This window comes from Rousettus aegyptiacus, unplaced genomic scaffold (assembly GCF_014176215.1).
Source record: "Rousettus aegyptiacus isolate mRouAeg1 unplaced genomic scaffold, mRouAeg1.p scaffold_m13_p_2, whole genome shotgun sequence".
In the NCBI taxonomy this organism is placed as follows: domain Eukaryota; kingdom Metazoa; phylum Chordata; class Mammalia; order Chiroptera; family Pteropodidae; genus Rousettus; species Rousettus aegyptiacus.
This window is the reverse complement of record NW_023416295.1, coordinates 4,405,605-4,417,729: the sequence shown is the minus strand read 5'-3', so window position 1 is coordinate 4,417,729 and position 12,125 is coordinate 4,405,605. Positions and strand designations below refer to the sequence as shown.

Below are 12,125 nucleotides of genomic sequence, written 5' to 3'. Positions count from 1 at the left end.
CATTCTACCAGAGCTGACGAGTTCCCCTTTTCAATATCTATTTGCAAACTGTCCTTTTCCTCTTTTAAGTTCTTTTTGTAACCTGACCCTCAGATTACCATCTAAGGACCCATTTCCTGTTAGGTCGTAATTTCTAGGTCTCTAATGATTAACACTGCCAATTTAGTTACACTTTTCTTTAACTGGTCTTTGCATTCCATTTCTTCATTGCAAAAAAAAAAAAAATGTTTAAGGGCAGTGGGACTCTCTCACTAAAGCAACTAGACTTCCGGGTAGCCCTTGAAAGGATACTGGGTGTCTAGATAAAGCTAGACTTACCATGAGCCAGGCACAGTGCTAACCGCATTACAGAGGTTATCCTGTCAATTCTCATGACAACCCTGTGAGGCAGGTATCATTAAGGTCCCCATTTGACAGATTAGAAGCTTAGGGAGGTTGTCGACCACCCACGGTCACACAGCTAATTATGTGGGGAGTGGCCCCCACTTCTGCTTATAAACTTTGAGTAGTTGAAGAAATGGGAGGCGCGCCAAGAAAGAAAATATAAAACGGGGAAAGAAGCAAAGGAAACGCAAGCAGGCGGGCAAAAGCGGCCCCTTCCTGCTCTCCCTCCCAACCAGGGATGAGCCACCACTTAAGCCCCAACGCCTCCCAGTGGCCGCCTCTCAGCCCGCACCGCTTCTGGCCTCAGCAGAGCGTCATTAACGAGCGCTCTACGCCGGCGCAGGCCACGTGCGTGCGTGCGAAGTAAGACGTCGGCGGGGAGGCGGGCCTTCCGGCCCTGCCCAAAGCCATTTCCGGCAGGAGCCGGAAGACCGTTCCGGATGGTGGCGGGGGCGGCCTGTTAGTGGAGGTGAGCTGCGGGGCTGCCGGCCATCCCGCGCCCGCCGGTCGCCTCATGCTGCGGGCCGCGGCTTCCAGCCCCCGCTCGGATCCGCGGTGCTGAGGCGCCCGGGCAGCACGCAACATGTCGTCGGGTCTCCGAGCCGCCGACTTCCCCCGCTGGAAGCGCCACATCTCGGAGGAGCTGAGGCGCCGGGACCGGCTGCAGAGGCAGGCGTTCGAAGAGATCATCCTGCAGTGTGAGCGGCGGGCCGGCCTCGCGGGAGCGGGCGGGCAGACAGGCCCCGCGAGGGCACGCGGGCGCCAGCGGGAACCGAGCGCCGAGCCCCCGGCGCCGCCCGGGACCCCCGGAGCCTCGGACGCCCCACGCCTTCTTAGATCTTTTCCTGTTTCTTTCACTTCATCCTCGGGTGTGATTGTGGAGCGTTTTTCCTACTAACGCGTGTTTTTTTCGTGGGTAGGCACCGTTCACGTTCGTGTTTGTAAATCCCAGCTGCTCACACAGTGCTTGTGTACTTAAGTCGGCAGGCTCCAGAAATGTCCCGTTTCGGGCATCGTGTTGCTGAAACGCGCGTTGACGTTAAACATTAACTCGCACAGTTAACATCATCTTCTGAGTGTAATGAGATGTTTGGCTTTTGATTCCTCCGACCTCTTGTCCTCATTCCACGTCGGTATTCTGTGACTTTTACACATTTTGAGTTTTGACGTACTTTCAGTTGGGACATTGTAATTTTGCAGGTTATTGAAAACTTAAATATAGAACAGGTGGTTTTCTCCCTCCCCACCCCCGCTGCAATTTAAGAGAAGAAATGTTTGTGCCCTTGGTGCGTTCTAATGAGCATTTCCTAGCTCTCCCTCCCCCAGTTTTACTATAACTGATGACACTTTGGGGGTAAGAAATGGACACTCTTTGGTCTTATTGTTCCATCTACCCCTCGAAGTAAGCTTGACAAAAATCCCTCAAGTTAATTGATGAGAGTCATAATAATAGTAATTGCCCTTTATCGGGTTCATGATTGTGCTAAGTCAGTGGTTCCCACACCTACCTACACATTAGAATGACGTGGGGATCTGTCAAAAAAAATACAAAGCCCAGTCCACTCCCCAGACCAGCTGAACAGCAGTATATAGGAGTGTGGACATATATCAATAATTTTTTTATGCTCCCCAAACCATTTTTATGTGCAGACATGTTTGAGTACTGTGGTAAATAGTTGGCATATATTATTTCACTTTTTCTTCCTGAAAATTCTGTGAAGCAGGTCCCATTGTTGCCCTTTTTATACACGAGGCTGAGAAAGCTTACGTAACCTCTTGGGAGGCACAGCACATTAATGGTGGGGTCTGGATTTGACTGCAGACTTGATGGCTCCTAACTTTTGCAGTTGTTTTTCTCATTGGGTCCCCCAAGAGATGGCCCTTCCTTGCTTTCGCTGAGCCCATCCTCTTAACAAAGATGGGAAGAAGAGGGAGATGATGTGTCACTGTCCTGTTAATGCCTTTTGTGCTCAAAGGCCCTGGCAGACCAGTGCTGTTTCAGAAAGCCAGAAGAAGCACAAGCTTTATTCAAGTGTGTTTCTTTCTTCAGGCGTTTATTGAATACTAGTTCTTTAAAAGCTATTGAAACTCAATTAGGTTGGAGGTCTGACTCCACCCCTTACCTCTTCACTTGCCTTTGAGTCTGTTTTGCTGCATCTATAAAATGGGGACGAAGCTTGCTCTTCCTGCTTCCTAAAAACAAAGCTGTGCATGTTAAGTGCTTTGAAAGCCATCTACATAATAGTCTATAAATGGAAGGTGCTCGTAATCACATTGGCACAATTTGAATGTTTTTCTGCATTTTGGACATCTTGATAGGGTGGGAGGATGTAGGAGAAGATTCAAGAGAGATTGGTCCTGGAGAGAGAACACATCTTTAAAGAGCCATGCCGAGTAGTGCATCCCTGAAAGGTTAGGAGAGGGGACCTGGGTGAGAGGCAGTGACGGGGCAGGAGAGCAAGACTGCTTTTGCCTCTTAAAATCTTGTCCTTGGGCTGGGATTGACATCTTGGAGATCACTTCTAGTTTGTGTGACATGCCCACTCCTCACTTAAGCCTCCCGCCCAGTTCTGAAGCCCATCAGCCCAGCCTCCTTTTTGGTCCCTGTTTTCTGAGCCTGAGGAGAAAGATAAAAGGCAACTGAGTCAGGGCGGGGTTGGGGCGGGGGAGCCAGCGGGCGGGGCAGGTGGCGTTTCCCCTGTCTCCATCCTTCTCTTTAGTGAGAGGAACTTTTAGGAAGCATCCCCCTTGAATACCTCCTGTCCTTTGGAAGGCAGTATGACCACAGGGCGCCCAGCTCTGATGTATGTGACATTCGAAATATCTTTTTAGAGCTTTGACACTGGCGAATATCCAAGGTTGGAACCAGTCTCCTGTCCTGTGCTAATTCATGACGTTAATGTAGGTGAGGAGAGCGTTTCCACTCCTACCCAGGATTCCATTTTCAGATAGCGAGGAGAAATAGAGCTTCAGACTCTTTAAGAGAAGAAATAAGCTCTTCCAACAAACATAGTTACTAGCATGGACCTTATCAGAATTTTGATCTCGAGCAGTTCTCATTTCAGACTTAGAATTCGTGACAATCCCCATCAAGTGTAGCTATTCTGTAAGTTTCCAGTGGTCGCTTTCTTTTTCCTCTTAGTGCATCTCTACCACACATACCCCCCCCCCGACACACACACACATCTGATCTTGCTGCCCCCACCCCCTGTGTGCCTGTCATTCTTAATTGCATGTCATTTCTAGCCCTGACTTTTCTTTTGAATCCCTGCACTGTTTCCTGTCACACTCGTTACATTCAGAAAGAACTCATTTCCTAAGCTCTCTGCTCGGGTGTGCTCTGGCACATTTGGCATCTTCCACCCAGTTGCCTGGGCAAGGAACCTCAGAATGACCTTTGACTTCTTACTAATAAATATTCATGAAACCGCCTACTTACATGAATCTGTTATTTGACCATTGCCAATAAGAAAAGGTCTGAATTCCTCATCCCGCCCTTCCATGTGCTGGCTCTGACTTATTTCCAGGCACTTACCAGACACCTCTGCTAGTCCTTCTGGGCTGTCATCTTCACCTGTGAAACCGTCAGAGAAAATAAGTAAAGGATCCCTCTTCTTTTTTATACTTAACCCCCCCCCCCATTACCCCATTACACTGGAGCTCCGTCCATTAGGGACTCTCATTCATATTTATATCCCTTGTACCCCTGATCAGGTTCGTGGTGTTTCATTTCTCCGTTGTGTTTTGGTATGTTTCTTATTTCTCAGCCCTGACGTGTAAATAGGGAACTGGGAGTAGAAAGCATTTTCGACTGCCTTTAATGGGGGAGACATTCCTGCGGGATTGTTTCCACAGGTTCCTTTGGCTGCGCTGCCCTGGCTTAGGCCGAGAAGCAGCTAAGGAGTTTTTGTTCCTGGATTTTGAATGATTGCTATAATCCGTGACAAAGTACAGCACCCAGTACTTTGATGCCTAATAAAAGTGAAACCTACCCAGTCGTCTTCTGTTTTGGGGTTTTTTATTTTATTTTTTTGGTCCAAATTTTTATAAAGCATAAGTAGTAATAAAGTGTACGTAGGCGATAAGTAACTTGATTTCCTCTTTTTCCTTTGATAGATAACAAGTTGCTGGAAAAGTCAGATCTTCATTCAGTGCTGGCCCAGAAGCTACAAGCTGAAAAGCCGGACATACCAAACAGGCATGAGATAAGGTGTTTTGAAACTACCCTGTATTATTTGTATCTCCTCCTCAATTTCAGTTTGTCTCTGTTCAGTTGTCACTTCTCTGATTTAGAATTACTGTTTCTGGGTTCTAGTTTTTGTCCGCTCCTTTCAAGTAGCTTTTGAAGCCAAATAACTAAAATCATTTTTTTAAATGCACACACTTACCCACCTAGGAGGGTTGTCACAAGTTATGCACTGTAAGCTGGAGATATTGCTTAAGGATGGTAACTGGGCTGGTTCCTCCTCCAGCCTGTCAGGGCTCACTCTTTGTAAGTAATCAGACAAGAGAACATTCTCGAGCAGATTTACATAGACCTTGCTAATACTGGATTGCCATAAGTTGCTTTTTCTACAGCACAGGTCTGTAGATCCTTTTTTAGTTCTAAGTGTTTTTCAACATATCTTAGTAAGTCATTAAATTAAACTAGCAGATTGCAACAAGCCTTTTTTTTTTTTTAAAGTATTAGAAAATCTGCATTTTAGTAGGGTGAGCATTGTGTCATTAAGTAACATGCAAGTGTGTGCACACAGCAGGGGTTGATACGTTTACTTAGGCCATTCAGGTAACTAATTCTTTCTGAGTCATGCCTCAGAAAAACCTGGAACCGTACTTTGTCAAAGCAGCTTAAATGGAACATTCTAGAGTCATATTGTCCTGTTTTTCCATATGTTCATGTTTGCATCTTAAACTTGATGGTTTACATGGGAACAGTACCCATTATTTTTCTAAAATCCATTCTCATTTGCATATCAGTTAACATTTAGCAATTTTAAGAACAAAGTTGACAGTAGTTTAGGGTTTAAAAACAAATGTTAGGTGTACCTTGTTTCTTTACTCCTGTTGCTGAGTCAGCTGTGTAACTGCCTGCCATCCATGATTCTACATCTGGCAAGATGGTCTCCTGGCACTAGAGTTCCTTCCTTGCTTACTCACAGTCCAGGAGACTGCCTGGCTGTGGCCTTGGGAGCCCTTCTGTAATTATTAGTCACCGCGTTCTGGTCAATTTTAGGTGTAGAGAATGCCATTTTGTCTTTTTCAGGAAAAATCAGTCAATTGAAAACTTAAAACATTTTATTTCTACCAGATTAGACTCTTGGTGACTGTATTCCTGTATCCTTTATCTGTCAGTCAAACTCATTTGCTTGGAAAGGTGTTATTATAAGTAAATGTACTACAGCTCTTCTGGCCAAATATCAGTGGGGTGGTAATTTGATTGGAGGTGCTTCCTTCCCTTCAGACTTGTGTCCATCATCAGGCTTCTCCTCGTGACTGCCTCATTTCCATCGATGGTGTCCTTATTTTCCACAGGCCATCCGTGATTCCTCTTTCCCTCAGTATCCTGCCCCTCCCCGTCTGCAGCCAGGCACCCAGGCCTGTCCATTCTTCTCCACAGTTCCTTGTTCATCTGCCTCTTAGTTTACATTTATTTTTCCACTCCCTTTGTTTGTGATGTAGCCTTTCATTCCTGACCTGGGGCAGGAGTCTTCTGTGCTCAAAAGTTCTGTGACTGCAGTGTGGGCCAGGCGGCAGGGGTACAGAGACCCAGAAGCAGAATCCCTGCTCTTACAGAACTGAGTCTGTGGGAGAGACCCTCTCACGTATGCACGGAAGATGGCTACCTAATGGGCTTTGTTAAAAAAGTCAACGGAGTGAATTTGAAGATGATAGTATTTGTTAAGCAAATCCCATCATGAATGAGGCAGCATTCCTTGTAGCAACTTGAAGGTTTTGTACAAAATAGAGGGTTTTTATAGGAAGAAGGGTGGGGCAGGGGAGTTATTAACAAAAGAAAACACAGGATAATTTCCTCCCCACCCCAAGGGTTTTTATCAGGCAGATTGCCGCTGTGTGTGCCCAGGGAGGAGGAGATGGAGTGGGTCCGCAGGACGGTTACTTCCTTGTACTGCTGCCCAGAAACGTCTCTGGGAGAGGTTGAAATGGAAATGTTAGATCAGGTGTTAAGTCTGGTTTTGGTTTCATGGGGTTTTAGCGCAGGCAACGCCATATGGAGCCTGTGGTTTTTCTCTTTAACAGTTTTCTTCTCTCTCCTTTTGTCTCATTTCCTAACCTTAAGTCACACTGCTGAAAAAGTTTTATCTACATCAGTTGTCTGACTTCCCTCTTAACGGTTTTAATCCCTTTGCTTACTAAGTAGATAAAAGTTAAACTCTTCAGCCTGGAAATGGTGGATTCTAGTAGTTTTCTAAGTATGCTTCCTGCACCACAGCTTCTGGGAAATTGTTAGAAATGGAAAGACCTTCGTGTCAGAAACTGTGGGGGCGGGGCCCAGAAATCTGTTTCAAGAAACCCTTTAGGTGACCCGATGACCTGTAACAGAATCACCGCATATGTCCACGGCTGCCCAGAGTCCTTGTGCATCGCAGCTGAGAGCCTGTGGAGATGCAGATTACAGGCTCCATCTCAGGCCTACTCTGTCTGCGGTGGGGCCCAGGGATCTGCTTTTAAACCTGCCCTCTGCACTGGGCTTCCCAGCCCCTGGGTCACAGACCTGAACTGCTCTGTGGCCTGTTAGGAACCGGGCCTTGAGCCAGGGAAGCTTTGTCTATTTGCAGCCGCTCCTCAGCGCTAGCATCAGCTCCTTGGCTCCGCCTCAGATCATCAGAGATTAGATCCTCATGGGAGCCCCGGTCCCTGATGCCGAAAAGGTTGGCTACCGCTGCAGTCTAGATGACTCTTCCCTGCCTAGTGAAGCCCTGTTGGTGGGCTGCTGTAGGGAGTTTGACTTTTATTTCGAATAAAAGTGGAGGTGGGAGGAGGCTTTGAGCTGTAGAATGGGTGACCTGTGTCTTTGCCTTAGTCTCAGGAAGCTCTTCTAGAATGCCAGCACCTCTTTGGAAGGGACTGGTTTTGCATGTTCTACGTTGCTTTGCATTAACAAAAGGAGATTTAATTTTTAAAATGTCCAATTCCTAAATGCAGTTGTCCCCCAGGCCTGTTGCTTGACCTGCCTAACAGGCTGGTTTCTCGTAAGGTGTGTTCCACTTCCGAACCTCCTGGCTTCTGCTTTATGGGCTTAGACTGGGGAAGCACAGGCTGCCTCAAAGGATAAAGGATTAGTGCGCGTTTGAACATGGAATAAAAACTCAGAAGCGGCGCGTGATGTTGGGAAGTGGAGCTTCGCGCCGCCCTGCCTTGCCCTCTTTCATTTCTCTGTAGGTCGTGGAGGAGGCAGTGCTCCCCCGCCCTCAGGTGGGGGCACCTTAGCTTTCCGGTTTTCTTCCTTTTCTCCATCTATGTGCTTTTGTTCCCTGGGCAGTGGTTTCAACTCAGTATAGTCTGATTCACGTCTGTAGCTCCAGCCGAGACCCCTCTCCTGACCTGCGACTCCCCTCTCTGGTCACCTTCTGCCATTTCTGAGCTGGTGTGCAGACACCTGCAGAGTTCCCAAACTGCACCAGTCCCTGAGGCCCTCTGAACTTCCTCTCCCGTGGTTTCAGGTATATCTGTGTGCTGACGGCTTCTACGCGTCAGCCTCCTGCTTGGACCGCTGTACCTGCAGCTCAGATTGTACTCTCCATTTTCCACTCGACGTGCCTGGATGTCCACGCTGAATTCTTCAGCCCTCCCCCCAAACCAGCTCCTCCCTGAGTCCTTTCCGTTTTAGTAGGTGACACCTGCATGTTATCAGTTGCTCAGGTCAGCAGCCTTGGACTCATCCTTGACTCCTCTCTCTCACATACCCCACGTCCAGTCCCAGGGCACAGCCCGGAGCCCCTCTTCACAGTGGATCCTGCCGGGGCCCGAGCACATCTCACCACCTCCAGTGGTGCCGCCTCCGTCCGGGCTGCACGAACTCGAACGCGGACCGTGTCACGGCTGTTTCTCCCCTCGCACCCCCTGCCCCCCAGTCTGCTTTCCACCCAGCACCTGCACTGATCCTGTCTTGCCATCTGCTCAAAACCCTCCAACAGCTTCTGGTCACACCTAGTAAACGCCACAGCCCTCAGGGGCCTACAAGCCTCTGCGTGACCTCCCCGCTCCTCCCTGACCTGTCTCCTGGACCCACTTCTCCTGGGGCTCTAGTCACACACTCCCCCGAGTACCTGTCTGTGTCGCCTCCTCCAGGCCTTTCCCACACTTGCTCTTCCCTCTGCCCAGAAGGGCCCAGCCCCCAGGGGCCACATGGCTTGTGCTTCCCTTCTTCCCAGTCTCCAATGGATCGCGTATGACGCGCAGAGAAGCCTTTAACTGCCCCACAGCGAACAGGACCGCTGCTGCTCCGTTCCCTCTCTGACGGGCTCAGTTTTCCTTCATGGCACGTCTGACCACCTGGCCTCATGTAATCACTCGCTTATGGTCTGCCTGCTCCTAACCGAAGGCCAGCCTCCGGAGGGCAGGGCTGCGCGCACGCTGCCTTCGCCCGCCTCCAGGAGGTGCCAGGCACGTAGTTGACATTCGTGCGTTTGTCCAGTGCGAGACCTCTTGTCTCCCCCATATTTACCTAAACTTCATTCTGGAGCTCCCCCTTTGTTCCCGACACAGTCGGTGGTTCGCTTCGTGGTTGCTTCGTTCCACCAGATGTCTCGCACATCCTACTTTCTACTTTCGGTGTCGAGTGGCTTATAACTACACTTGCCTGGGAAACCGAACTGCTTTATTGGCTATGTTGTCAGGAACGGGCTTGAAATTCTGAAGTTACTGTTCCACAGCCTGATTAGGGGGCTTTGGAGCCTGATTTTTTCCTCCCTTTTTCATTCTCATCATCTGCCTGCTTGGGGGATTTAGTCCTGGACATGATGGCACATGGAGTGACAGCCAGGCACAAGAAATGGCCCAGCTAAAGATGAGGCACCAGGAGGAACTTACTGAACTGCACAAGAAACGTGGCGAGGTAAAGATGGCCGCTCTCCCCCTCTGTCTTCAGCTCTCCGCGGGTCTTGTGGTGGGGAGGGCGGGCAGACGGGACTCCATCCCGGCTGCATGTGGCGTCACCAGCTCGATCTGTGGGACCGAAGCTGCCGTCAGCTGTTGAGATGACTGCACGGTCGTCAGGCTCTGCGATGGCACAAAAGGTGTAAGTGGACAAACTTTGAAGGAGGGAAGCTCGCTGTTTGGTCCACTGAAGGGCTTAGTAATACCTTCACTAAGCTTCTGAGGGAAATAGAGCTGGACAGCAGGTCGGCGGTTCCTGGGGGGAAGGCGGCGGAGGGAGGACCGAACAGATAAAGGGGCTCGGTTATATGGTGACGGTAGACACCGGACTTTTGGTGGTGTGATATGTACAGGTGTCGAATTATATGTGCTGTCACACCTTTTATCAGCTGAAGAGTCTGCAGAAACTTACATAATGTCATAAACCAGTGTTACCTCAAGAATTAATTTTAAAATAAAAGCTCGAGAATAAACCCTGCAGTTTCAGGAGAAAAAAAAGACTAGAAGGAATCACTTCCTGGGCTGTGTTTATCCTGGACAATGGTCTAATGGCGAATTATGAAAAAAAATACAATTTACAAATCAGCGGAATTGGTCCTTTTATCAGCCGAAGAGTCTGCAAAGGGTAGGCAGGGTGGAGGAGTAGACAGGTGTCCTCAGCAGGAGCCAGGCAGTCACCTGGAACTCGTCCACCCAGGGCTGACTTCAACAGGGCCCTGCGCATGCTGTCCCCTGAGCACCCCCACAGGCCCTTAAGCGCCTCTCTGCCACCTGGCTCATTTCTTGCCTTGGCCCAACCCCACAATGCACCTTTTCTTTCTTAAAAATAAAATAACCCACCGTTACTTAGTTTTCCACTGAGGTCCTAAAATGTCTTTTATTTATGAAAGTGTTCTTCTTTACCCCCCAGCTAGCTCAGTTGGTGATCGACCTGAATAACCAAATGCAGCAGAAGGACAGGGAGATGCAGATGAACGAAGCAAAGTGAGTAGCATGAACTCTCGGGACTGGCCGTGGGACCACACTCGTCTTTCCTTACTGTGCTCCTGTGAGCGGGGCCGGTGGCAGTCGGTGGCAAATGGTAGCCGTGCCTTGCTCAGCAAGAGTTTTCATTTCTTTGCATGCGTAGCCTGGGGTCTTTTTCTATCTGCTCTAAGGATGGAAAAGGCCAGAACAATGCGCTCAGGCTTCCAGGTTCCCCAGCATAACCTTGTCCCTTCCATGTGTCTCCGAGGCATTCAGAGTCTCCCCGTGGTCACCGCGCGTGGGAGCTGGTATCTTCTGTGGCAGAGACAGGGCCAGGATGTCGAGTGTGGGGCCCTGTGGGCAGGATTATTTTTGCTCGGGGAGAAGCCTGGCGGGCAAGGTGAAGGGCAGCTCCAGTCTCAGGGCTGGAGGGAAGCCTGACTCTCATCCCTGCCTTTTCCCTTAACGTGCAGAGAGGGGTCTCTGCAGAGGCTCGGGCAGGTGGAGGACGTGTGTGGGCATCCGTCCGCTCAGTGAAGAGTAGAGCTGCCGGGTACACGGGACGCCCGGGCTCCTTTTAAGCCCCCGCCAGCCGCTTCGTTAGGCCCCGAAAGCTCCCCCTTCTTCACATCCCGCTTTTCGGAAAGGCGCTTTGAAGTCATTTGTAGTCTAGATGAAATTCTCCCTGGGTGCTTCCTCTCCCAGAGGGTCGTCCCATGAACACTGGGGCTGGGCTTGCCGAGAGACGTGTGACAGACAGGACGCCTCCCCGTGGTGCCCGGTGTAACGGCCGAGGCCGCTGTCGGTGCCTGAGCTCCTACAGGTCGAGCCCTCGGCCAGGCGCCCTGGCCGCGGCGCGGGGCTCGCGTGCGGCACCACTCCCGCCGTGTGCCGTGCTTGCAGAATCACAGAGTGCCTGCAGACCATCTCTGACCTGGAGACGGAGTGCCAGGAGCTACGCAGTAAGCTGCAGGACCTCGAGAGAGCCAACCAGACCTTGAAGGATGAATACGATGCCCTGCAGATCACTTTCACTGCCTTGGAGGAGAAACTGAGGAAAACTTCAGAGGAAAACCAGGAGCTGGTCACCAGATGGATGGCCGAGAAAGCGCAGGAAGCCAATCGCCTCAATGCGGAGAATGAGAAGGATTCAAGGTGGGCGAGCACGCCACCGTCGGTGGCTCCCTTTCTCATAAAGTAGAATCCAGGTCCTAGAAAAGATAGAAGCCACCCTGGCAGCTCCACCCGCAGACTCGGGGGCAAAACAGAACACACTGACAAAATCAGGACTAGCGATGGCGGCCAGAAAGAGATTTGCGTTTATAAGATTGCTTTTGTTGCCGAGCAGAGGATTACCTCCCCAGGCAACTTTGGCCCGTACTGTTTTTGCCAGTGAATTCTTTCAGCGTTTCAAGGAGAAAAGCTAATTCTTGAACAGTATAAATTAAACCAGAATTAGAAAAAGATTGAAATTCCTCCCACCCACCCCTACTTTTGAAAAATTGTTCAAACATGTCAGAAGTTCGGGTACAAGAAGCTGTGGTCCACCCTTACGTGCATGGAGATGTGAAACTCCTCAGTCAGACTCGTTGATGCTTTTTTTTTTTTTTTAATTCATCGCAGTCTTACAACAGGGAAGCCTCCCACCCTAACGGTAG

At 49.7% G+C, this 12,125-nt stretch overlaps 1 protein-coding gene across 4 annotated transcripts in view; it reads left to right on the top strand.

The window, feature by feature from the left end:
• The first annotated feature begins 801 nt into the window (after positions 1-801).
• Positions 802-12,125, top strand: part of ATG16L1 (autophagy related 16 like 1) — a 65,001-nt gene continuing 53,677 nt past the window's right edge. For 2 of the 4 annotated variants that reach the window (XM_036236367.1, XM_036236366.1), the window contains exons 1-5: positions 807-1,082; positions 4,501-4,594; positions 9,355-9,460; positions 10,412-10,485; positions 11,371-11,622. In XM_036236367.1, coding sequence (XP_036092260.1) covers positions 968-1,082; positions 4,501-4,594; positions 9,355-9,460; positions 10,412-10,485; positions 11,371-11,622 — 641 coding nt within the window. In that variant the 5' untranslated portion in view covers positions 807-967. Of the gene's footprint in view, positions 1,083-4,500; positions 4,595-9,354; positions 9,461-10,411; positions 10,486-11,370; positions 11,623-12,125 lie in introns of all 4 variants that reach the window. The other 2 variants (XM_036236369.1, XM_036236365.1) reach the window with 2 other exon arrangements.